This window comes from Mytilus edulis, chromosome 9, assembly GCF_963676685.1.
Source record: "Mytilus edulis chromosome 9, xbMytEdul2.2, whole genome shotgun sequence".
Taxonomy (NCBI): Eukaryota; Metazoa; Mollusca; class Bivalvia; order Mytilida; family Mytilidae; genus Mytilus; species Mytilus edulis.
The window spans coordinates 50,293,250-50,321,143 of record NC_092352.1 but is presented as its reverse complement, the minus strand read 5'-3'; the positions used below and the strand labels follow the sequence as shown (position 1 = coordinate 50,321,143).

The following is a 27,894-nucleotide window of genomic DNA, read 5'->3' as shown; positions in this document are numbered from 1 at the left end:
TATTATTCATTGCTTAAAGTTTAATTGTAAATAATAAACTATTATATCATTTCTCGATTACTGAATCTTGATTTTAGAAATGAAAGAATAATGCAAGTACTATAGTTTTGTAACCTTAATTTGTCTTTTAATCGATTGATATACGTCCTGATAACATTGATAAACGTATGAAACTTTAAGTATTTCATATATCTATGTGACCGGAAAGTTGAAATCAGTACTTGACAATTTTATGTATTAAATACATGTATATGATGTTTCTATTTCCTTGTTCGTACACTACAGTTCATTTCTATATATTGTGTACACTTGTTACAAAGATGGGAAAAATACGAATGTGCAATGTTGTTTGGTTTGTTTTAGAATATACAATTGTGTTTGTTTCGGGAGAATCCGGTAAGAACATACATATTGACCAGATGATAACGTCTTCTATATAAAATACACCTGTATTTGTGTTCTAAATAAGTTTGTCTGTATATACAACTGCATTTTACCTGGTACATAACTAAATTGATGAAGTATTTATCATGTTTATTGTAAAGCGTATACGTACCATGTGCTTTAACATTTAAAAAAAAATCGGACCGGTTAGAACAAATGGTGCCATACAAAGTGTCCAAGCAAGGTCAATTCTGTATTGTAGTAAGTTGTGAAAATACTTGTTGGTACTATGCGTTATAAGATAAGAATTTAAAAATGATTCAGATATAAACTGATGTCAATAAGAATGGCAAAAGGTGAAATTCATTTAAAATAAATCCATATTGCCTTATTTGATTCCCAAACCAACTGAAATGTTTACCTTGACATTGTGTTGAGTTATTATGTTTCGTTGAACTCCCGTTAACAAGTTCCCTATAGCGATATTTTGATTGAATTTGGTTTCACGTGATAGATGAAGCGCATGCATACGAGGAGTCCCTTACCCTTCTGCGTACCTGGTTCCACTCCTATTTAAATGGATCCCATTCCTTCATTTTATATTAAAACATTGTAACATCGATAAGCTATAAAATTGTGAATGGAAATGGAGAATGTGCCAAAGAGACAACAACCCGACCATAGAAAAAAACAACAGCAGAAGGTCACCAACAGGTCTTCAATGTAGCGAGAAATTCCCGCACCCGGAGGCGTCCTTCAGCCCCTAAACAATTATATACTAGTTCAGTAATAATGAACGCCATACTCATTTCCAAATTGTGCAAAAGAAACTAAAATTAAAATAATACAAGACTAACAAAGGCCAGAGGCTCCTGACTTGGGACAGGCGCAAAAATGCGGCGGGTTTTAACATGTTTGTGAGATCTCAACCCTCCCTCTATACCTCTAACCAATGTAGAAAAGTAAACGCATAACAATACGCACATTAAAATTCAGTTCAAGAGAAGTCCGAGTCTGATGTCAGAAGATGTAACCAAAGAAAATAAACAAAATGACAATAATACATAAATAACAACAGTTAACTGACATGCCAGCTCCAGACTTCAATTGAACTGACTGAAAGATTATGATTTCATCATATGAACATCAGGCACAATCCTTCCCGTTAGGGGTTTAGTATCATACCATCATAACATATATGAGAAGAACGTAACCCGTGTCATGCCAACAACTGGTTTTTGAAAAAAATGTGTTTAGTTCCGATGCAAAGACCCTATAAGTGAATCAATATTAACGCCAAAATATGCAATCTTTAATGACCTGACAACAGTATCGTAACTATATCCATTCTTAATAAGTCTATTCAAAGGTTTTGTAAGTTTTTGAGGTGAATACTGACACCTTTGTGCTTTATAAAGAATATTTCCAAAAAAATTGGATGTGAAATACCTGAACGTATGAGAAGTCTATACGTTTTACTTTGTGTCTTAAATCAAAAACCTATTCGATTACAGTTATTTCCTTTTTGGATAATTATTCTATGAAAATCGTTTATAATAATCTCCCTTCAACATATATCTGTACAGATTTGGTTTCCTATTTTAAAACGTTTAAGCAGACAAAAAGATCCTTTCGATGTATCTATAATACTAAAATAAAGAGGTCCAATTTGTCAGTCGTCATGGGGTAAAAACGACAAATCAAAGAATTCAACTTTATATATAGCTAATATAGGAGAATGGTGTTGATAAAAATTATCCCACTCCAGACCCTTTTGTTTTCCACATAATTAGTATTGGCAATAATTAACAAGTTCCGGGTCGAATCCGATACCGATACCAATAGTATATTCATCTGTTACCTATACCTTATCTGTACGTTCCGCATCTGACAGGCGCACCACAAAACGGTGTATTTAGGATTTGCTATATACACGGGTCATAATCATAGGGATTACATTACTAAATTTTATCCTTGTCACATTGTTTCCTATAGTAGTATTTTGATTATTATAACTTTAAAAGGTGACAATACGAATACTAAAATTCTAGACTTAAAATAAGGCGTATAGGTACAGTTTCCAATTGTTAGCCGGCATGACACAAAACAGCGAAACAAAGAATTCAACATTATTTATAACTAATATTGGACAATGCTGTTGATAAATAAAAAAAAATCCATTCCAGGCCCTTTTGTTTTTCAAATTGTTAATATTAACAATAATTGATAAGTACCAGGTCGACGGTTTCAAACAGAAAGATTTTTAAAAGTAGAGAATACTGTGCACCTTATAATCAGCATGACTTTATCAGATGATAATATCAATACTAAATATCCAGGCTAAAATAAGGCTTACACATAGTTATATACTTTAATTCAGTCACGGACCAGCGATTTCACGAGTGTCTTCTAGTATGTATAATGTTAGTGTGTAGATTTATTTCACTGGTATGTTTTCTAGGTAACACAATGCAAGTATATCACATTGATCCACATTACATCAAGGTATTTGTCAGATCTTTTTTGTTACATATATAAAAAAAAAGATGTGGTATGATTGCCAATGAGATAACTGTCTACAAGAGACCAAAATGACACAAACATTAACAATTATAGGTCACCTTACGGTCTTCAACAATGAACAAAGCCCATACCACATAGTCAGCTATAAAAGGCCCCGATATGACAATGTAAAACAATTCAAACGAGAAAACTAACGGCCTTATTTATATACAAAAGGAACGAAAAACAAATATGTAACACATAAACAAACGACAACCACTAAAATTTTATTATAACATGTCAACAATAACTATAATTTTCAAAAAAGCTAGACTTGTAAAAAGATATGAAAGTATGTTCAGTGATTGTGGTTCATAGGTGTTTCTCGTTTCTCGTTTTAATATAGATTAGACCGTTGGTTTTCCCATTTGAATTGTTTTACACTCGTCTGGTAATTCTTTGGGCCCTGTATAGCTTGCTGTTCGGTGTGAGCCAAGGCTCCGTGTTGAAGGTCGTAGCTTGACCTATACATTGTTAATCGAATGGAGAGTTGTCGCATTGTTACTCATACCACATCTGCCTATACCTAGGTAGATAAATATTACTATAAATACGGAGGGTTTGTTTTTACATCGTTGGCAAATTTAGCTTGAATATAGTCTGCTGTAGGATCTATTATGCATAGACACAAAGTATAATTATTAAATGATCATAACATTATGTAAGGTATATGAAAAATTGGGAAATTTGTTCTCAAATTTTAATTTTATGATAGAATAATACTTACGTAATTGGAAATTACATTAGGGTTATCTCCCCCTAATTAGTATTCACACCGCCGATCGCGCTTTAAAATATCAATAAAGCGCTCAGGTATATCGACTCCCACCACGCATGCGTGATTCCCCAGTCTCTCTCGGCGAAAAGTGTTCACCAAAAAAGATTCAAAAGGGGAGGTGGGTGGGAGCCAATTACGTAAGTATTATTCTATCATAAAATTAAAATTTGAGAACAAATTTCCCAATTTTATATTAATTCATAATACTTACGTAATTGGAAATTACATTAGGAGATTTCTAAGCTATCCACAGCTGAAGAATCTTTCTGTACTTTGTATACTGTATTTTCTTCACATCAGTTCAGATATAAATAACACAACATTATACAGTTAAAATTTTTTCTTCCATTTTCTATAAATTTTTCTCCTTTTTTTTTTTTTTCTTTTTTTTCAGAATTTTCTTCCATATATATACAAAATTCTTATTTACACAGAATTTAAAACATCTATGTGACGTAAATAAAAACGAGTAAAGGTTGATTCCTTTGTCCAGTCTGCTGTGTCCATAATAGACTTCACAGATGCGCCGTTAAAAAGTGCCCAAGATGGGCCCAAGGCTCTTGTAGAATGAGCACGAAATTTTTTGTCTTTTTCATTGTAAGCACATTTAATTGCATTAACAATCCAAGACGAAATAGTCTGTGATGTAACCGGTTTATGCGGTTCAATAAAAGATAAAAACAACTTGTTCTCAAACTCACTGTCAGAGTTTCTAAAAGGTGCAGTTTTCTTCAAATAATAATAAATAGACCGCTTCGGATCTAATAATTTATCTGATTGATAAGACGGAATAAAAATCTTGCTGCCAAAATGTTTTGGTCTATCCTGTTTTGATAGTCCATGGCGAACAAAAGTCACCCCTTTCTTCTGCACAACAATCGACTCTTCTCCAATACACAAAGATTGTAAGTCACTGCATCTCCTGAAAGAAGTAATTGCAATTAAAAATGCAGTTTTCCAAGAAATAAACTTCAAATGAGCATGTTTCATTGGTTCAAAAGGTGCTTGTTTTAATTTTTTTTAAACTAAGGGTAAGTCCCATTCAGGTAAAAGAGGTCTCGAGTTAAAAACACCCTTTATAAGACGAGTTATATAAGGATGTTGTCCTACTGGAATTTTCCCAATTGGAGCTAGGAATGAGGATAACATAGATCTATAACCAGCTATGGTTCTATACTGAAGACCTTCTGAGAATAAATATGTCAAAAACTCAGCCGCCTCCGTCAAAGAGGCACTATAGGGATCAATTTCCCGTCTACTACACCAGCTATTGAATTTTCGAAATTTGACAGAGTAATCTTTTTGAGTCCCAGAGCGCCATGAGGCTCTGAGTAATTTTCTAGTTTCTTTAGAAAAACCTTTCTCTTTAAACTGTTTGTCGATAAAAACCATGCAGTCAGATTGAATACTGCTGGATTTGGATGAAATATGTTTGTTTTTGGCTGGTGTAATAGATCCTCCCTCTTGGATAATCTATTATGTACTTCAGAAGATTTGTGTACCAATGTCTGCTCGGCCAATGTGGGGCTATTAGAATTAACTGACAATTGTACTTTGTCATGTGTTGTAGTATTTTTGGTATTAGACAAATTGGAGGGTAAGCATATGCATACATGTTGTTCCAAGGAATTGTTAGAGCATCTATTGCATAAGCCTGAGGGTCTGGGTTCCAGGAGCAATAGATCTGTGTTTGTCGATTTTTCGCAGAGGCGAAAAGATCTATGTGAGGTGTCTCCGAAATCTGAAACATTGCATGTGTTATCTCTTTGTTTAATGACCATTCCGTTGGTTGAATTTTTACCCTGCTTAAATGGTCTGCTAGAATGTTCTTTTTTCCTGCAATGTGTGCAGCTTTCAGAAAAATTTGATTTTCTAGCGCTAATTGCCAAAGTTTCCAAGTTCTCATACACAGCTGAGGAGAACGAGTGCCTCCTTGTTTGTTTATGTAACGAACAACGGTTGAATTGTCTGACCGAATAAGAACATTTTTGTTTATCAAATTTGGGAGAAAATGTTTTACAGTAAGAAAAACTGCCTCCATTTCTAAAGAATTTATGTGGAGAAGTTTTTCTTCTACTGACCATGTACCCTGAACTATGAGACTGTTGTTGATGTGACCTCCGTACCCTGAATTTGATGCGTCTGTTGTTACTGTTATTGACGTTTCCCAAGGTGTTATTGATCTGCCTATGACCAAATTTTCTATTTTTAACCACCATCTGAGGTGACCTTTTAGATGTTTCGAAAAAGGAATTTTTATTCCTAGATTTTGACAAACTGGTTTCCAATGATAAAGGAGGTGTAACTGAATTGGTCTCATAAAGAGTCTTGCATTTGGAATTAATTCTATGCATGAAGCCATAATACCTAATAATTGTAGAAAATCTCTTGCTGTTGCTTGATTTTGCTTGTTTAAGATAAGTTCTACTGCAGAAAGGAGTTTTGACACCCTTTCTGATGTAGGACGAACCATTCCCTCTTTTAGAGAAAACAGTGCTCCTATGTATGTTATTGATTGTGTTGGAATTAGGCTTGACTTTTCTAGATTTACTACAAATCCTAAATTTGTTAGGAGTTTTAGCGTTTTCTCTCGATCTGAAATCAGCATTTTTTTGGTCTGATTTAGCAAAAACCAATCGTCTAGATAAGTTGCTAGACGAATATTTTGGGCTCGTAAATGAGCTGCCACTACAGAACACACTTTTGTGAAAATTCGTGGTGCTGATGTTGGGCCGAAGCACAGCACCAGAAATTGGTAACACTGATTGTTGACACAAAATCTTAGATACTTTTTGTGTGTTTCGTGAATTGGTATGTGGAAATAAGCATCTTTCAGATCTAGAGAAATTGCCCAATCTCCTTTTTGTACTAAGTTTAAGACACTGTTTAGAGAATCCATTTTGAAGTGTTTTTTCTGGAGACACTTGTTCAGAGGTTTTAAATTTATGACAGGTCTCAAATCGCCTGTCTTTTTTGGTACTAGAAAAAACATACTGTAAAAACCGTAGTTTTTTTCTTTTACAGGTACATTTTCTATAGCGTTTGTTCCAAAAAGTTGATCTATTTCTGTTAACAGAATAGGTAAATCTTTCGCAGGAACATTTGTTTTCTTTATTCCTGTTTTTGGGATTTTCCCCGAAAATTCCAATTTGTAACCCTCTTTTATTATTTTTAAAACCCAACTGTCGTTTGTTATTTTTGCCCAATTTTGCCAAAAAAGTTTTAAACGACCTCCTACAGGTATCTCTGGATTCTGACATAAAATATTTACCTGCTTTTTGTAGTCATTTAGATCTACCATTGCCACGAAAAGAACCTTTCTTTTCACCATCAGCCTCTTTTCTACCAGAACCAAAGCGTCTGAAATTAGGTTTAAATCCACCTTTGTTTTCACTAGGTTTAGCTGCTACCTTAGGAATGCGAAAATTGGAAAAGTCATTTTTAGCTACTTTAGGACCATTAGTGTCTTGGCTAGTATGAATGATAGCACTCTTCCTCTTAAAACTTGAAGTTGAGGTAGCTGATTTACGAGTTAACTCTGGTAGTAAATCTTTGATTTGTTTGTTTGTCTCTGTACGATTTTTCAGTTTCTCTTCAAAATCTTTCCCAAGAACACCATCACTTGACAATTTAAGAGATAAAAACTTATCATTAAGCTCAGTTATGTCCTTTAGACCTGTATCTAACAAAGTAGCTTTCCTACGGATCAGATGATGAAATGCACCTGTTCTAGCTGTTTGATCCATAGATTTCACTGACATGGCAAAAATGTCTTTGACCATTTGTACAAGTAAATCAATATTTGGTTCAGAATCATTGAGTTTTTCCATTAATGAACCCAAGGCTTGTTGCATGTATGCCGTTATAATCAAACCCATTCTAGCTGCTGACTGACCTTTGAAAGCCATATTTTCAAAAATTTTCTCGGGTTTAGAAAAAAGTTTATTATGAGCTTTACCAGCATTAGGACCATGTCGTTTACACAGTAAAGTTTGAGTAATGTCATCTAGTTTTGGTAAGTTAAGAATATCAGCTGATTTATCACTCACTGGATAACTAGCCCTATATTCCTCTTTATAGGTTGACAATAATAAAGGATTATCACAGTGCCATGATTGATTCAAAATATTAATCTGACTTTGATCCAGAACAATACCAGCTTCAGATTTGTCTGGTTTAGTTTTGGCATCTTCACCAAAAATGTCACCAAGGATATCTCTACTGACATTTTCAGTATCAAGACAGTCCTTATCAACTACCGAATATCTCTGAAAACGGTTGTGTGTACTGTTTTTCACAGAAGAATGTTGGGATTCATTGTCAGAATCTAAATCTAAATCAAGACCCCTTCTTTCGTCTCTATCCGGTTGAAGGGAAATTGCATCATCAATGCCATTATCATGATTTGCAACACTAGCATGTCTGAGAGAATTTTGCCCACCTGACGTGGCAATGTCCCTCGAGTCCTGAGAAATGTTCTGCCCACCTGAAGTGGCAATTTCTCTGTCCGTTTCTATTTGTCCACCTGAAGTGACAGTTTGAGAAACGAACTTCTCGAAAAGAGGTAGAAAAATGTCCATTCGAGAATTCACCGAATTAACGGTCTCTTTGACACTAGAAATTTCTGCCCTCAATTCATTTTCTATGTTTACAGACAAACCTGTTGTTGACATTGTCTCCGGTTCCTCTGATACTTCTTTAGCACACGTGCTGCTAGCTTTACGAGACTAACTTGTCGTCTTTTTACGACTTCCGGTCTGTTTACCTGACGATTTCTCGTTTTTACTATCAGAGCGAGACGGAGTAGCTTTAGGAGAATTTGCTTCTTCACTTGCCGAATTAATGGCCGTAATGAAAGCTTCTGCCATGTTGACAATGAAAAGCGTCTATCTCAAAACTTAAAATTAAACTTTGAAAATACACGATATATAAATCAAAAAAGTTACATTTCCGAGAGGAAAAAATAAAGCGTGTGAACACTTTTCGCCGAAGAAGAAGACTGGGGAATCACGCATGCGTGGTGGGAGTCGATATACCTGAGCGCTTTATTGATATTTTAAAGCGCGATCGGCGGTGTGAATACTAATTAGGGGGAGATAATCCTAATGTAATTTCCAATTACGTAAGTATTATGAATTAATATAAAATTCACTTGACTCACTTATTATTGTATTCAAAACTGATTGTATATTGTGAACTAAGTTTTTTAATCTGTTTAAAGCTTTTATTTCATTTCAAAATTTGATGGATGAAAGAGGATGGTACGTGACTTTTAAAAAGGTTGTATTTGCCTTTGACCAAATAAGATACATTCAACAAGAGAATATAATCGTGTTTTGGGGATCTTTACTTCGAAAAACTTCATTGTCAAGGACATTAGCTACGACTTGGACACAAATCTAAAATACAAATATTGTGTTTCAAGTATTGTTGAAAACGGAATTTTAGTCAGAATAAGATTAAAAAATATCAGTGATGTATAATGGACTTGCCAGTGCATATTTCGATCACATGATAATCCGTACTTTCGTAAAACTTAGTTTAACCCTTTAGCTATACATGGTTCTCACATGTGCTAGGAATGTTCGGCTATTAAAAGGAAAATATGGTAAACATGGAAAATGAAACAAGGGTGAAACATTTCGTTGATGACTTCGATCCACACACATTATTCTGATACAGATATAGCATGAAATCAAACGCATCTAGAATAATCTTATTGCACGTGGTCGCTATATATTAATATTTATGTTTTTGTCGGAATACATAACTGTCGGAGACTAAAATACACACGGAATGCTGATGTGTATATTACCGATTAACTGCTTGTTAATTTTTTTATAGACTACATTGTAATTATAATAAGAATATACGTTTCTAACATACACGACATATGAGAATTATCCGGGAACTTGGATTTGACAGCTTCTGCCCATTCAAGAACATTTTGACATAATTAGTATCAAATAAAATTGATCGCAGCGTTTATCTGGTCTAGGTATATGCATGCTTAATGTATATTAAAATTTAATGCATTGAAAAGTATCTGATATGATAACTATTGTTAATATGAACTTAAAGTCTTAGAGCGAAATGTTATATAGAAGTTTATAAAGATTCACTTGTTCTTTTAGTATTCATATATAGAAATATAAGCATGCAATAGGTTTGATATTGTTCCAATTGTAATTTGTCATCGGATGCGATCAATATTTTTTCAGAAGGAAACAGCAATTAGAAATACATAAAAACCACTCTTTTAAATCCATATTTTTAAGCACCAATCATTGATGGTTGGTATGTTTTCGTCGTAGAATGTTAATAAAAAGTATATTATCAATCAAATCGACCCAAAGCCTTGACATCTGAGCAGTAGGTAGCCTTTTGCGATTATCAGTTTAATTTCTCTGGTACATGTATCTATCAAGGAATAAACGAAAAAACATCCTACAATATTCTGGCATTTGAAGCATTTTAGGGTTTTTAAGATACCTTATTATTAATCTAAGACTTACATGTAGCAATAAAAACCCACTACTACATTTGTTTGTACGTATACTAACTGAAGGTAATATCATATGCTCCGGAAGGGTATTTATATTCTAACAACTTGATATTGTTTGACAGCTCCCGAAAACAAAATTCAAAAGAACCGAATTAAGAAGACGTAAGTTAGCACACATTTAAAAACTATACGTAACTGTTAATAAGCATACTAGTACGATGTTTATCTTTTTACTTGTAGAAATTAAGAAGCAGCTAAATGAGAAAATTTTGTACAAAAATATGCAAAAGTGTCTTGTCCAGAATTAGCAATAAACAATAAACCAATAGAACACAATCTGTAAACCTTCATTTGAGTTGATTTTTTGGGGTAACTTCGGTTATGAGACTGCAAAACACAGGACACTTGGCAATAAAATTATTTCTCAAGCGTAAATGTACATGCTGATATGATATTTTTCTCATTTACTTGTAGAACTTTTAGACGTAACCTTATGTGAAAATTCGGGAAATGCAGAAGTCTTCTGTCCAGAAAACAAAACAATAACTTGGAAATCAATTCTTTACGGCGAATTTTCATGTCAGAATGCCGACAACAGAGCAATGTGTCACTCAAATATAAATACATTCTTTAATGACCATTGTCTTGGACAAAATAATTGTACACTTCCAGTTTTAGACATTTTGTCTAATTATAGCTGCGAGAGATCCCCAATACGTGTAACAGTATCCTTTACGTGTTCTGGTGAGTATTTAAAACTGGAACTTAAAGAATATACAAATGCAAATAATTTGAAATATTTGTTTAAAATTTGTCTATTTTATACAACATGTACAAGATGTTGGGTACATGTTATATGATATATTGATATATTGCAACTAATATCTACAAATTATAAAAATCCATGAGCTATCACGATGATAAAAGTATAACAAAATAACACATTTAAGATGATTTATCAGATGTTGAACTTTAAGCATATTAAATTTTGTTATTTGTTAATAGGCATTGCTTTCAAATTGTCTTTATCAAAATCATGCTAAAAAGATTAGTTTCGTTTATATGTACCATGGTTTATCTAAAAAAAATGTACAGGCATTGTGATATTTCATGATACATTGTGAAATAATTGTCCCTTTTTTAGCGATCATATCAAGATCTATAATAAATCAAAAACGCATGCAGCTTAAGAGATGCAACATTTGTCAACAAGTGCAAATATGTGTATATTTTTAAAAAGTAGTGCAAACTTGTTTTGATGCTGATAAAAACTATGAGTCATAAACGTCTGTGTTTCCTTTGTAAATACCATAAACAAGAGTTATTGGGATCCAATCGAAACCAATCTGGCAGCAAAATAAACATATAGATTGCCCCTCTTAAAATGAAGACGATGTAAATGCCAATAGGAACTCATTTTACGGCTTAAAATGTTTATTCCGTAGAACGGAAAGTTCTCATGCACTTATACTGTTTGTGAATCTGAAACCATATGCTGCTGTGGTACATGTTAAACAATTATATGCCTCTGACTTCTTCGAGTTTAAACCTTTACTTAGAAATTTCTTAGTTGTGTCTCTATGAGATGTAACAAAAAGATCACAATTATACATAATGGAACCGTATGTAAATAAAACAAAATATCTATTAATATTAACTATACCCCCAAAATAGGTTTGTGTTCAGCTAAATTACCGAAGGTCATCTGAATTAGATCAGGATGCAGATTGAACTTTACTTTTGGAGTTAAAGCGCAATGCTCCGAGAAAATAACCTAGGCATCGTTGTCAGTAATAAATTTCAGGACACGTGAAATATAAATATTGCAAGGAAATGGCAAGCAATCATTGAAAATGTTCAGATCTATTCTTAATTCATTGAGCTAAACATTGGCACTAACTAGCTGTGTTCCGTGTTGCATTTTGGTTTGTCAATGATTTATAAATTTCTACTTTATTAAGCCCGTTTAACTTGTTTTGATTCGTGCGTCAGTGATTAGTCACCAATTAAGTTTTTATAAGATTTTTTCCCATTCATCACCAATACGATCAATGTATACATTTTTAACTCTACTATTACATTGTTACTGTGTTAGAATAACTGTTTTGTACCTAAATTTAGTAACTGCAAGGACTTTAATTTTGTTATGTTTTTATTAGTTGATATGTGTGTATTATGTTGATCTGTTGAGTTAATCCCTTTAAACATAAATCTTATAGTTTGTAAACATTTTTATAACAGAACGATGGATTGCGGATGACGGAATCTGTTTTTCCTTCTTCTGGAAAAGATCTTATACTAAATGAATTGAGTCAGGTCAAGCAGGTATAAGGTATAGATTTGCGAGTGGAGAGCAATTTGTTCGCATACCAATACGTCCACCAAACATTACCAATATGTTGTTAACTTAATAACAAATCATCTTGATTTTTACAACATCAGAGAAATGTTTTTGAAATTAGATTTTAAACATCTGCATTTCCCTTAGAAAAGGGCAATACTTTCAGTGTTGACGTCCTGAATGTTTTCACAGCCTTACACTGAAATGTGTACAGATGTATTTTTAATGGCTTGATTTGGACAAAGAACTTTCATATAACTTCAATTGAATGTATTTATTGATGATCCTTATCTTTCAGGTTTGTTTTGTAAACATGAACATGATGGATGCAATATGATTCGCGAATCATTTTTTTTATATTTATCTTCAGGAGGTTGGTGGCAGAGAAATAGACATCCTTCTCCCGTAGAGACCTGTGCGAATACGTTAACAGAGGTTAATTGTCCTTCTGATTACTATATTCATTTTAAAGGTGCCATGTTTTATAGCACGCCAAATAGCTGTGATATGATTGACACAAAGTGTGCTTCAAATACACTTAAAGGTTTCTGTGATGAAAAACGGAGTTGCATATCTGATGAAACTAAGACCTCTTGTCTTTATCATAAAAGATTTGCTCGCATTCAGTATGCATGTCAAGGTAAGCATGATACATATTTATATTGATTCGTCATGTTAAAACGGCAGCAATAAACATGTGTTTCGGTAGTTTCAACCAATGATTATGGAAGAAATATCCAAAACACCATAAGCATTACTTTCTTCTCTCTATCGATTTATGAATTTTTAACACTGGTATACTGCTGTTATTGTTTTGTCAACGGTGTTATTATATAACCACATATAATTAGGTATTTGCAATTTGTTATACAAGCTGGAACATAATAAACGTGTGTACCAGTCTTTTTCACGAAACAACGCCAATTGTTGCGCCTATCCTAAGGGCGGAGCCTCTTGCTCTTTTGAGTGTTGTATTTTTTTAATTGCAGTTCATTTTTGGGTTATGGAGTTATGTGTGACGTTCATTTTAACTAAAATAGGACACTTGTTAGTTTAGATGTCATCTAAAGCCCACCCCTTGGTGTGGGATGTTCTTGTTGTGTTGATGGCCAATTGATAGCTTTGGGGTGTTTTTCTGTTCTTTGGTCAAGTTGTTGTCTCTTTGACACATTTACAGTTTCCATTCTAAGTTGTATTACATATCTGATTCATATACGTAAAAACGCCACACAACTTTTACATAATTTAGGTTAGAAAGAAATGCACTCTTAGTTTTGTAATACAGCTTATTTTTGAAATAATTGAATAGAAGTTTTTAGCAGTGAAGATAATGGTATATGTGTTTGCTGATCAAAATTACTCTCACTATCTAATTTAACAGTTATATTTAATCACCTCACTTAAATACAATATAATTATCCGTAGACAAATCTTTATGAAAATAGCATTTGGTTAAAACCTCTACCAGTGATTAAAAGCATGCATTTGTTTGGTAACTTATCGGGACTTGATTGGGATAACAATTAAGATTTAATTTAATGATTGTGATTGTCGACATTTTGATAATCAAGTATTGTGAAATGTTTGAGATCCTTTGGTCAATTTTTATACAGGTGTTCATGATATCAGACTTGTTTTAAATTTATTATATATTAAATTAATATTCAAACATATGATCAATAATTTTCTTAATGATATTACGAAGATTCATCAGAAGGTGTTTACTTAAAACGCCATGGCTAAAATAAAAAGACAAACAGACAAATATTGTATACAAGAAACAAAATAGAAAACTAAAGACTGAGCAATAAGAACCCTACCAAAAACTGGGGTTGATCTCAGGTACACGAGAAGGGTAAGCAGATCCTGCTTCCACATGTAGTACCCGTTGTTTTGCTCATGTTTTTACAAACCCAATAAATAGTCTAATTCGGTAAATCACTAACATGGAAAGGAAAATGACAAGGATACATAAATTAACAAAAGACCACGAGCAGTTACTGAAATGCCAGCTCCAGACCAAAATTAAGCTGATTGAAAGATAACGACTGTTTTGGAAGTTTGTTATATCTTTAGAAATCTAACAACAACACAGATATCTCTTCGCATTTTTACGGCGATTTTCATTTTAAAATCGTTATTCAGATACGATCCATAGACATTTACATATATTTAAATGTCATTAGAACAAACTAATTCCTAATTCCTAATAATCTTTGAAAAGTGTCTTTATCAGTACTTACTGTAAAAATCAGGTCTTTGTGGTTCCTCTTTATATGTTACCATTTTGTCATGCACATGATTTCTTATGTTAAACAAAGTCAATGACTGACGACTGGTGCGTTCTCCAATCGTTGTAATGCAAAAAGTAAAATCATAAATACTGAACCCCGAAGGAAATTCTAAACTGAAAGTCCCTAATAAAATGGCGAAATCAAATGATTAAACACATCAAACGAACGGACGACAACTGTCATATTCCTGACTTGGTACAGGCATTTTCAAATGTAGAAAATGGTGGATTGAACCTGGTTACATAGCGCTGAACCTCTCATATGTATGACAGTCGCATCAAATTCCATTAGATATACAACCAGGCATTGAACAAAACAGACATAATAGGTAAGATAGTCAAAATATTGGTATATGCAACGTTATGGATATCACATATTTTATTAAACAAGTGAATTATTGTCTTCATATGTCAGGCTAACGCAACTTTTTTGATTCTTTTGTCTCATTTGCATGATATTATTCTTCGAAGAGTCATCACTGATAATCTGTTTTTCTTCCTTTTCAGGACAAAACGAGTCCCCAGTTACAGACACAATACATCAAAGCACATCATCAGGTTAATAGTTTTGTATTGTATAGTGTTTTTCATGACTGTTTTCAATCTTGTTTTCAATCTTGTTTTCACTTCAGATATAACATACGATGATCTGTTTTCTTCTGCTTATACCATAAACATAATATTTGACAAACCAGAGGCTCACGAGAGCCTGATTTCGCTCACCTTAATTTCAGTTTCAGACAATTTACTTATTTATATATCTTACTCTGCTGAACCATTTTGTCATTTTAATTTCTCTCTTACTATAGTAATATTAATGATGAAACATAAACCAAAAACTGTAATTTGCCTAAAAAAAATTATTTTTTTCTGGATTGTACATTGTGTAACCACAAAATATGTTGTTTTATTGGTCTGACGATTATTTGACAGATAGATATAAACCTTAACACTTTCACCTATGTCTGTTTTCTTTCTACTTCTCTAGTTTTTGTAACCATTTGAAATTCAATGTTGTATATTTTTCATTTGTCAGACACACATATATAAATCTGTTTAAACAAAACTGTTATAGTCATATAATAAATATTTTTGATCAATTGTGTAAACAAATAAACATTTGATTTTAATGTAGTTCAGTTTGGTTGAGGTAATACTTTTTTCTGTATCTGAATCCTGTACAAAATTACTCTGATTGATTGAAGAGATATTTTCTTCATGTCATGTTTATAAAGGTTGGGTTCAGATTAGTACAGAGATGAATGGCATCGTGCTTTTAACAAGCATCGATTATGTTGCTTTATCTTTTATCTTATTAATAGACAATACAACTTAAATCTATAATACAATATGTCATTTCGTTGCAGATCATGAATTAGATATTACAACAATCCCCGCTGTAAATGCTACTACTGAAAGTAAGTTAAAATGTAATTCTTATCTCAACTATGAGATTGTTAATAACAGTCCTATAATATAAATGTAATAATCGTCTTCAAATTAATATATCTATCTTACAACATGTACAACCAAATACTACAATTCTGGAAAATTAACTTATATCCTTAGCTAGTTCAAAGCTGATAAATACCTTTATCGCTATGTTGTGCATTTTTCCATTGATCTCTTTTTGTAATAATTTTTTTTTTCATATCATGCTACTCGCTTGAGATGGAAAATTATCGCTAGAGACTAAGGAGGTACGTGGCGTTGCTAATGAAACTGAAATGAAATTGACAACGTCGGTATAGGTAAAATTATAGCGATAAACAAGGTTTATGTGAGAAAAATCGTTCTCGTTGAGATGATCAACGATTATCTATAAGTATTCATCGATGTACACATAGTTATATATTGGTAATATAATGGTTGTTTTTTTTTTTTATTATTTTTACCCGGCAGAATTATATACTGAATGCTTAATTGGTTAAAACAAAACAGTCCGTGGTCATTGTTGGTCGTATTGATATGATTGTTTAGAATATGGTACATACAAGTTGTAAGGATACAAATGTACTTAAATGCTTATGTTAATGAACTATTTGCAGTATTTGTCAAAATATATAATTTAAAAGGAAATGTTATTTTAAACTGATATATCATGTTAAGGAGGGGTATTTGCGAAAAATACAAGTCGAGAGAATGTTAAATTTCGCGAGCCGTAAAGCCCTGGTCACAACGAACCTGCGACACATCTATACAGCGCCACGACACGAAATTTGTTTACATCGCCGATCATCTGTGGTCGTCGTACGACAATCGCACGACACGATATTTTGAGCATCGTTGCGCTGTCGTGTGTCGTGGGACGAAAATTGGACATGCACCTTTTTTGCTCTACGATCATTATTGTGTCACTGTCTTGTGGCTGTCGTGAAAGTGTCTTACAATCGTCGTGCGACTGTCGTGCGATAAACACATTGTCGTAGGTATCAATATAATGCATTTTAATCAAACAATTCGCACGGCTGTCGTACAACAATATCACGACTGTCGCAAGACACTTGGGATACGGTAGCACGATTGTCAAACATAAACCAAATTTCGTGCGATGATCGCACAACATTGATTGTCCGTCGTACGACAGTGGTACGTTCGTCGTGCAACATGTTTTCGTTGTATTTAGAAGAATACAATTCGATGGAAATGAATGTTTGGAAAAACATACCGACTACCGTTTAAACAGGATGGCTATTTCATCAGAACAACTATGCTTGACCCTGCTAAATAGGCGCGTTGACGGACAACAGCAAGAGCAAAATATGGTCATGTAACATGTTAGCGTTGATTCAAGCCCGTGAACAGTATAGAAACCAGTGAAACGCCCGACATTGGTGGGTTAGGCCATGGATCGACAGGCTCCTGATGTTGGGCAGTATAGTACAATGATGTAAGAGTTGGAGCGGGATTCTGCCCATGATTTCGTTGGATCCATGCGTATGGAGCCTGATATGTTTCCAGAGCTTTTGTTGAGAGTCGCGACAGTGACACGACAGTAACACGCGCATCCATTGACATCAAAACCTGAAAAATAGCTTCAAACAACTCACGATTGTCGTACAATTATCGCATAACTGTCGCACGACGGTCACTAGACCGACTTGCGACAAACCCACGACAGTACAATTACAATTATTTTCTTTTCTGTATTGTACCGATCATGGAACCATCGTGAACATGTCGTAGCTGATGTGACCACTCGAAAGACTTTTTTGACATTTTGCACGACAGCGCCACAACAATTATTTTATAGATCATCCACGACAAACAATCGTACGATCTGTTGTGACCGGGGCTTTAGGCGATGAAAATTCATTCTCAAGACTAGTCTGTTTCGCAAGTACCCCTCAATAACATGCTATATCTGTTTAATCATTCGGAATGTTAACAATCACAAACGCATTGATGATCATGACGTTACAAGCAACCAGTTGCATAGAGTATTTTTTTTGCAAATACCACGGAAGAGAGGATAAAAAATGCATATCCTTTTTGCATATACCCCGGCGGCGTTAAAAAACGATGTTCATTTGATAACAGTAAATTGGTGAAAAATTCACTGGCAATCAACCAATCAAAACCAAGGATTCTTACATGAGCTGTAAGTATGTCTGAGATATCACAGTTTTCCTCAAGCTTGTTTTTCTACTTATAGACGACAACCTGCCTGTATTTAGTTTTGATAAAGGACACCGTATAGAAATCAATCACCAATCACTCAATGGAACGCTGTACATGTGTAGTCTAGGATGGGATAATTTCGATGCTGGAGTGCTCTGTAAATCTTTGAACAGAAATTGGATAGGAAAAGCTACAGTTGTGAACAACATACAAAACTTGAAGATTGCTCCTTATTCCCTGCAATGTGGCGGACTTGAAACAAGCTTGTTTGAGTGTAATTATACGAAGGATGAACAGGGTTGTAATATAGGAAAAGTAGCTGGAGCCATATGTTGTGAAGGTACGTAAACGTTGCCTATTTTTGATGTTAATATTGGTCAATTATCATTAAGGAACCGATAGTATTACTATGAAACATAAAAGTTAAATATACTTTAGTCGAGTGGTTTCAAAGCTCTTTTAGGATTTTTTTAACCGGAACTCATCAAAGTTAATTTATATAAGGTCATCCGAAAAATTGTCAAATCTTTAGATTGCAACAATGAATAAAACTTACAAGAATTCACTGGTTTCTTCATAAGCAAATCAAAATAAATAATAGTTATGGAGCAACATATTAAAAGAGGCAATATTTACGATGTCACTGTGACTTTGAAATGAAGAACAGCAATAACAGTGGTGTTAATTTACTCTTTTTTGTTTGGTTTGTTTTGGCTGTGCATGAACTGATATTGTGAGTTTGTCTCTTCGGTGAATTCCACATAACCTTTGTTTTTCTATTAAACAAGAACTGAAGAATATATTAAACATTTTTGCAAGTAAAGTGCAAGTAAAGTGCAATACTTTGTATCTCCTGTTAAAAAGAAAATTTGAGTTATTTAGACATGTTATAAAACGTTTCGATTTAATTACAATTATGGGATGTGATATGGTTGCCAATGAGCAAAATTCTTCATGAGATATAAAATGACACAGAAATTAACAACTTAAGGTCACTGTACGGCCTTCCAAAATAAAATAAAAAAACGATACTGCATGCTCAGCTATAGTGGGAGATATTATGGACATAATTGTGCAAATCGTAATACAAGCATGAAATTTGGTATAAAGGTTGACTTAATGATACTTCAAAAAAATCCGCTGCTGGCCAGAAAAAGAAATATTTTTTTTTAAAATGGCCACCACACATTTTGGAAATGGCATCATTACAATTGGCAATAATTCGTTAATCCTTTGAAATTTGTGTTATATGTAAAATCCAATGTTAGATTTGATAAAAAAAAAAGTAAATGACAGTTTCTAAATTACGACTAGACAACACATTAATGAAACTAAAGGTGACTTCCGGTTTCAAAATGCCGGCAAAAAAGTCAACAATTTCAATTTTTATACTTTCAAGCAACTTCACAAGGGATGTAAATCCTTGAAAGTTGTGTTATAGGTATATTCCAATGTAAGTTATGATAAAACGTTAAAAGCAGTTCCTAAGATCGACAAAACAACACATAAATGAAAAAAATAGTGACTTCCGGTTAAAAAATGGCGATAAAAACGTAGAAAATATTTTTGTAATATCCATCAACTTAACAAGTGATAACACTCTTTCTTAAGTTTAAATGCCTAGTTTGGTTAGAAAGACAGGTTGCTTATCTTATAATTATCTGATAATTGTCTATACAACAACCCGTACAAGGAAGACCAGAACGGTAGAATCTACAGCTACCAACACAGCTGGATTTTCGCCTCCGCATTTCCAACTTTCATGACACAAGGATGCAACAGCAGTCAAAGAAGTCCATTTTGGTTTCCAAATGTCATTGATTCTTTCTTTCATCCAATACCAATGTTTATGACTTGATACATGTACCTGTCGAATACATGAATCAGGCTGAGCCCAAAGAACTTCTTCTTGATATACTTCTCATTTTGGTATGCTCTGGAAAAGAACCTCTTGCAGACGGAATTCCATCACAATGCCGCTGCCTCCTGGCAAACAATTCACATCGTGCCTCGCTTCATACTTAAGCCAAAAAATAAAACGTCCTTTACATCTGAAAAAAATTCATTTTTAACCAAGCTGACCTCTTCCCTTTCTCACGACAATTCGACAAAGTGCCACATCCACTGAATGCATGGACGAAAGTAGGAGCAGCTTCACAAGGACCAAACGCATTTCATATGTCACGCACAGAAAACCATCAAAAGTCGTTATTCCTTCCATAACCTATCTACAATTTGTTCTACCTAATTTTCCGATTGCTGCAATTATTGATACTATTACAGATGTGTCAGTACTACCTAAAATTACATTTTACAACACTTTTCATAATCATGTCGAACATGGACAAACATTCGTGTATCTGCTTCTTCATGATAACAAGAGGATAGATATGAAGTATCTTTATTGAAATTGCAAAGAATATTTTCACCATGAGTAACATACATATTTGTATTAGTCTCTCACGAAGCAATGTTGTCATCAAGAAACTTGAAAAATTTCGTTTCATTGTCATCTTCACTACTACAAACCCTTGGTGTTCTACCAGAACCAACACCTTTCCATCTGCCACAAGAACCTTTAGTAAACATCATTTCTACTTTTGAATATTTATCGATGCAAGATGTTATATAAGGCAGTATGACATCATTAGTCTAATCATCAAATATTTTGCCCAACTTTGTGACCTGGAATTAACCATTGCTACCCCACCAACGATAAATGCGTCCGAAATGGATCAGAAAATCGCAGAATGTTTCAAGTAAACCCATTTCCAGCGATTTAATACCACTAGTTCAAGTGACATCCTGAGGTAAAGACGGAGGAGCAGTTTACTTTTTATGGATAAAGAAATATTCCAAGTAAAACTGTCTACTGTGACAAGAAATGAAAAGTCTAGAAAAGATATCGCAATCATTTTAAAGGTTTTCTAGCTTTGTTTTTGACAAAGACATTTTGCATTTACTTCAAAAGATCTTCGTATTGTTTGAACCCAATATCTTGCAGTTTATTTACATATCTTACCTGTTTACGAATCAACAATTTCCTAAATATTTTTTTTTACAAATTTAACGACTCTTCTAGAAATGAATTTCCAGACTCGTTCATCACTTTGCAAATCCTTTAAAGCTGTTTAAAGATTTTTTTTTGTGTTTTCGTAGAGTCTTCATTATGACGTTCGTCTGTTGTAGAATGACCCAAACCACTAGATCTCTCAAATTCATATTTTAGTATACTGACTCCTGGTCCAGCTACCATCCATTTGTCTAAAAGTGATATTTGGTTAATCCTATGGCACCAATATCTCCCTTCACAATTGCATTATTCTGTGTTTGTGCCTGATCAATTGTGTTATAAGAAAGAAATGTGCTGGTCTTACTTACAGTGAAATTATCATTTTCAAAGTCCATCTCTACCTGTGGGTGATGTTCGGGAAGGGAAGTCATATCTCGGAGACGGGTCGGTAACGATCGATCATAATTCACACGATCAAGACCTAAAACAATATGCTATCATGCTTTATATGGACTGTTTGAAAAGTACAAAGTCTCACTCATGAAATGAGCATAATACCAAAATCAAAAGAAGTTCTTAATTTATAATTGAACGCCAGGAATTAAAATGTGGTCGAGATGACTCTATTTCCTTACACCAGTCTTTTAAATCACTAAACGCCACAGAGTCATGACATAATTATATACTCTGAGTTAAGCTTTCATAATCTGAAACTAACAATTCAAGCAAACTACATGCGGTTGTCTGATGGGCCTGTCTAGTTTTAGATACATTTGAACATACATAAAAAGAATCTGCCGTTCTTGGTGTTGCAATATTGGCTTTAGTAAGACAACATGTCCATCCCCTATATATCACCCAGAGTTTTATAACAAGTCATTTCAATGTGCAATTCACCAAACATGACGATACACTTTTCTTTTCCGTACAAATCAGGCTATTCCTACTGAATTTCAAAAAGTGGCTGATCTGCAGTTACAATTGATGTTTTTCCGGGATTAACAACATTTTCGCCTTAACCATCGAATACCTGAGAATTGCCTGGTAGTACATACAAATCGCTCTTAATGTCTATAAATAGTTTGCACATGCGCAAAAGTGTTAAACACATGTGTAGCATAACCTTGAAAAATGTTTTTAAACCAATTCATAACATTATTAGAAATCCAAAAACACTAAATATATGGTAAATAATTCAAATGTTTTCGAAAGAATTTTGTTACATTTTAGCGCATGCGCAAATACTAGATATGTCAAACATTCATTTTTAATTAATATGTGATGTAAGGAATGTATCAATCGTACCTGGTAATTGTTTTTTACTAAAAAGAAGTTCAACGAAAAGTTTTCCAGAAAAATCAGTATTTTCAAACTAAAAAAAACCAGCCATTTAAGAAAATGGCCGTGGCCATCTTGAAAAAATCATTTTTTTTTAAAGGCCAGCAGTTAATTCTTAAAAAGTATATAATAATGATGCTTTGTGGTAATTTTCATGCTTGTATCATCATTTGCACAATTCCCTCGATTTTGCTTGCTAATATCTCTCACTACTATAATAGACCCAGAAATGACAAATGTACTAAAGGCAATAGTTGTGTTTGTGCTAAAAAAATATAAAGTAAGCAAAATTTGCAAAGAATGAAAATATAATACTCGGTAAACAGTTAATCGATTATATGTAATATTCCTTGAAAAAATGATCGGCACTCGATAAAGTGGACCGGATCCATAAAAAAAGTATCACACCCAGACAATATTCTTACAATGCAGATAATCAAAACTTGAAACAATTCAACCTTATCTAGAAGACGAAACGAAGTCAAAAACACGATCGATTGGTGAGTCCAAAATTAAGGAAAGCTACTGTCGGCTTTCGGAATTTTTTAAAAGATTTATTTAGTATGTTACTACAAAAGCTCAGTGTCGTTCAGTTGTTTTATTTTATAGGTGATGTGTTTCCCTTGGTTTGGTTTTGTGACTCGAATTTGTTTTCTCCCAATCGATTTATTGCTATTGACCAGCGGTATACTAATTTTGCCTAGTTGTTAATGTGATTGTCTGTTATATGCATGTGGTAATTGTTGTAAGATTTGTAAGATGTTAAAAGTCACAGCCTAGCTAGTTGTATGCTTATTATTATATTATTAGTTTCGAATCAAATTTTATACGGCACACATTTGCCTGTAGAATTTATTTGGTATGTTTCTTTTTCTTCTCTAGATACAGACAAACCAGGAGAATGTGTCATGAATTCCTCTTCTGATAAGGTTTCAAATGAATCTTCAAATATAGGTTTGTAATACGTATTACAACATAGTCTTGTCTACGATCGAGATAATGTTTTTGGTTTTAGCATAGAGGATATTTTTAAGCGTTATGATTCGGATGAAAGTCCTAAGTATAGTTCGGTTTTGACGAATCACTTTGAAATATACTTTCATTATAATATTTTGTGAAAGGTGTTATAAATCACACAAAAACAAATGCGATTTTTCAGTTCAAAATATCGAATGTTGATACAATCAACATCCAAACCATATACAATATAAAGAAACAAATTAATTTCTAATAAACCTAACTATTCAAAAATTTTACAGTTATTTTCTTTTTTATATATTATTACTACTATACGGTAGAAAAATCAGAACTGTGAACAGATTCGAAATGCCCAAGATAACCATGCAATTTATCAAACATTTTTTTTTGTCAAATACTTCCAACGATTTTTTTACACTCCAAAAGCAATTATATCCTCCATTTCCAAAGACTTTATTTGAACAATTTATTACCTTTTTTGGATTCGAGCGTCACTGATGAGTCTTTTGTAAACAAAACGCGTGTCTGGCGTATATACTAAATTTAGTCCTAGTATCAATGATGAGTTTATTTACCAGAAATTTGATTGTACCAAGTACACTAGTTTAGTAGTTGAACAATGGCTTGAAGAAGAAATAGATCTGTATTTGTAAGGAGTTTTGTGTAGCTTCGGAAGTCAATAATATTAGGAACTTTAATTTTATTTGGTTCTTCCTGTAAAGAGGTAGATATTATTTTGTGTTTGTTACAGATGTCGTTTTCTAAAAATAGAGTCAAGTGGAATGTTGGTGAATTCGTGATTTCCTTTTGCAGAACCTCTATGTATAATTTACGTCAAACAATACTGATATTATTGTAGTAGCACTTTCAAGGGCTTATTAAAACACAATACGTTTGTTGAAGGTGGTTCCTTTTATTTCTGGACTAACTTCAGGATAATAACAAATATATAAAAAGATACCCTACAAAATAAATACAATAGTAAGTCTCTGACCGTTTATCAAATAAATAATCTGGTACATAGGTTTCTATCCATGTATTATGATAAACAAATGTTTTACTATTTGAAATATAATTAAAACTGTTCTGCATGTATTTACAACAATATGCTTATATTGTTGAGTGTAACTGACAAAGTCTAGTACATATGCACTTAACGACTGGTATTAAATAAACAATTCTAATATACGAAAAATAACTAAAGCGGTTAACACAAACTTTAACATAAGCAAATTAACAAAGCCAAAAGCAATAGCTGCATGCTGTATGAATGCCGTAACCACAAAATAGCAACAAACAAAAATACGAACATTACTTTGGAAGTGTTCTGCTCTTTAGTTTGGTTGTTGTATCTTTGCTACATTCCCCATTTCCATCATCAATGTTATTGTTCGGTCACTCATTTAATAGTTTTCAAAATTTCTATTCTCTGAAATAATTATAATTAGTTAAGCTGATAGAGTAACCAACTAACTTTACTTGTCTGGTTGCCTACTGACAGACTACCAATAACCATTACCAAGGTATTAGGGAAGCGTGCAACACAAAACATGTATTGGTTTCGGTTGAATACGAAATGTGTATCAATATATTATTACCGAATAAGGCCAGAACAACTTGGAAAATGCATTTTCCATGAATTCATTATGGCTCGTTTTCTTTTACAATTGACATGGTCTTTGATTCAGGCTTATTTATTGTTTTTGCAGCTGGTATCCATGTGACTATCGTATCTGCACTCAGTCTGTTTGTCACAATAGTTGCTGCTTTAGTGATCATCTTAATTGTTTGCTACAGAAAAAAGACAGCCGAAAGTTTTAAACCATGTCAAACTCAAGAGAATACAGCTACAACAGAGAGGACCGATTCGTCAAATTATAACGTAATAAACTATAATGAAATGTCAGATATTAGCATTATTAAGATAAATGAGAAAAGAAATGAAATTCCTACTATACAACATCATCTACAAAACATTAAAACTTCAATTAAACAGAACAAAAACATTTGCACCAAAAATGAATCATTGTCAACCAATCAAAACTCGCTTGAACATATCTATGAATCAGACTCAATGCGAAACAATCTATGTGAATCATTAACAAAACAACAGGAATTAGATACACATACTTATGAATCAACCGAATTTGTACAACCACCTGACATTAAAACTTCAATGGAACAGGACCAAAATATTTGCCACAAATACGAAACATTGTCAACCAACACATACAAACATATTTATGAATCAGACTCAATCCATACAAATCAATATGAATCATTAACAAAGCCACCGGAATCTGATAAACATACTTTTGAGTCTACAGAACTTACAGAACCACATGACATTGAACAGGACCAACATATTTGCATCAAATACGAATCGTTATCAACCAATAGAAACTCAGACAAGCATATCTATGAATCAACCCATACCAATCAATATGAATCATTGAAAAAGCAACAAGAATCTGACAAACATACATATGAGTCTACAGAACATGCACAACCACATGACATTAAAATTTCAACTGATCAGGAAGATAATTTTTGCAACAAATACGAATCATTATCAACCAATCGAACCTCAGTTGAACATACTTATGAATCTACAGAACAAACATTACTGGTATCCCAATAGCAATCTCCTACTAACCTGCAAGAATCAGATAAATACGTGTATGCGTCAACAGAGTCTCCACACTAATGTGTTCAAACAAAACATGGAATTGGTTATTGAATATATATTCATTATATATGCATTAAAAATGTACAACATGCAGTCTTTCAATATATTGCACGGTTTTGTATACTAAATGATTCATTGTATCACAGATAGTGATACAACATAGACGATGAATTGTCAGCCATTATGAAAATATTAAGAAAGAAATACAATTTAGTTAGAAAATTAAAATAAACCTTTATCTAGTAAAGTAAATAGATGCATTCCTTGTGTGTGCTTGTTGCTGATTTATGTGTTTTACAACACATTTATTTTTTAATATTATGTTTGTATTTAGTGTGTTTTCGTAAAATATCAAAATACTTTGTTCTATATCAAAGTACGATAGGGATTCATTATATTTTTGAGAAAGCGTGCATGTATGTTATTCTTAAAAAGTATTATTTTCTGTGTTTGTGAATTAAAGCAGAGTGGCGCATCTTCAAAATAAAAAAAAATCATTGGTCCCCTTGTTCATATAGTTAACAAAAACTTTGACCTTTTCAGTACGTCCAATGCTCTTAATATCCAATACGACATAAATGCATTGCTTTTCATTTGAATATTTCATCTGAATAATTCGTATTTTTAACCGAGGTCATCATCTTGGATATACATGCATACACAATTGACATTTGACATTTGACATCAGTTTCTGAATTATATATTATGTTTATTTATTATTTATTTATTATTTATTATACAATATTTATAACAGCGCATTATATAATATTAAAATTACCCTAAGCGCTTTACAATATATTTCCATATACATATATAAGTATTAACAATAAAATATAAAAGCCCATTTTTAAAACTTTTAAAACAAAAAGATTTGAAAAATTAACATTGATAAAACATTAAAATTTATATAAAATGGGCATGATAAATTATTATTAATAAATACAAGTTCTTATAATTATGCCATGCAAACAAAAATGCTATATTTCAATATGATGTACATAAGAATGACAATTGATTAAAATTACTAAGGATGTACATGTATACTCCATATGAGGTTGCTCCTACTCCCCGGAAGCTTAAACACGAAAAATAGTTAACAAGTCAATTATTTTATAGCGTTTTCCCTTTGTAAGTCTTATAGCCAAGATTTTTTGGAAAGTCTTATTTTCTTTTATACCTTAAAGTTTTTTTGAGAGATTATATATATAAAACAATGTGCAACATTTTCATTACTGTTTTTTTTATAAATTAATATTGCATATAATACAATTGTACAATCGATTTGTAAAACTCTATCCTTATTTGCATTGATAATGTAGTATTTGATATCGATGATGTGAGTTTCATTTGACATTTACTGGAGCTTTGCACTAATAAAGATGTACAAATTTA

At 32.9% G+C, this 27,894-nt stretch overlaps 1 protein-coding gene across 1 annotated transcript; it reads left to right on the top strand.

Annotated features, from left to right (window-relative positions):
• The first annotated feature begins 289 nt into the window (after positions 1-289).
• LOC139489753 (uncharacterized) lies at positions 290-27,894 on the top strand. The gene is made up of 8 exons (XM_071276522.1): positions 290-396; positions 10,704-10,973; positions 12,941-13,210; positions 15,371-15,421; positions 16,231-16,281; positions 18,519-18,824; positions 23,718-23,789; positions 25,523-27,894. Exons 1-8 carry the CDS (start codon positions 321-323, stop codon positions 26,452-26,454), a joined length of 2,028 nt encoding a protein of 675 aa, XP_071132623.1. The 5' UTR covers positions 290-320; the 3' UTR covers positions 26,455-27,894.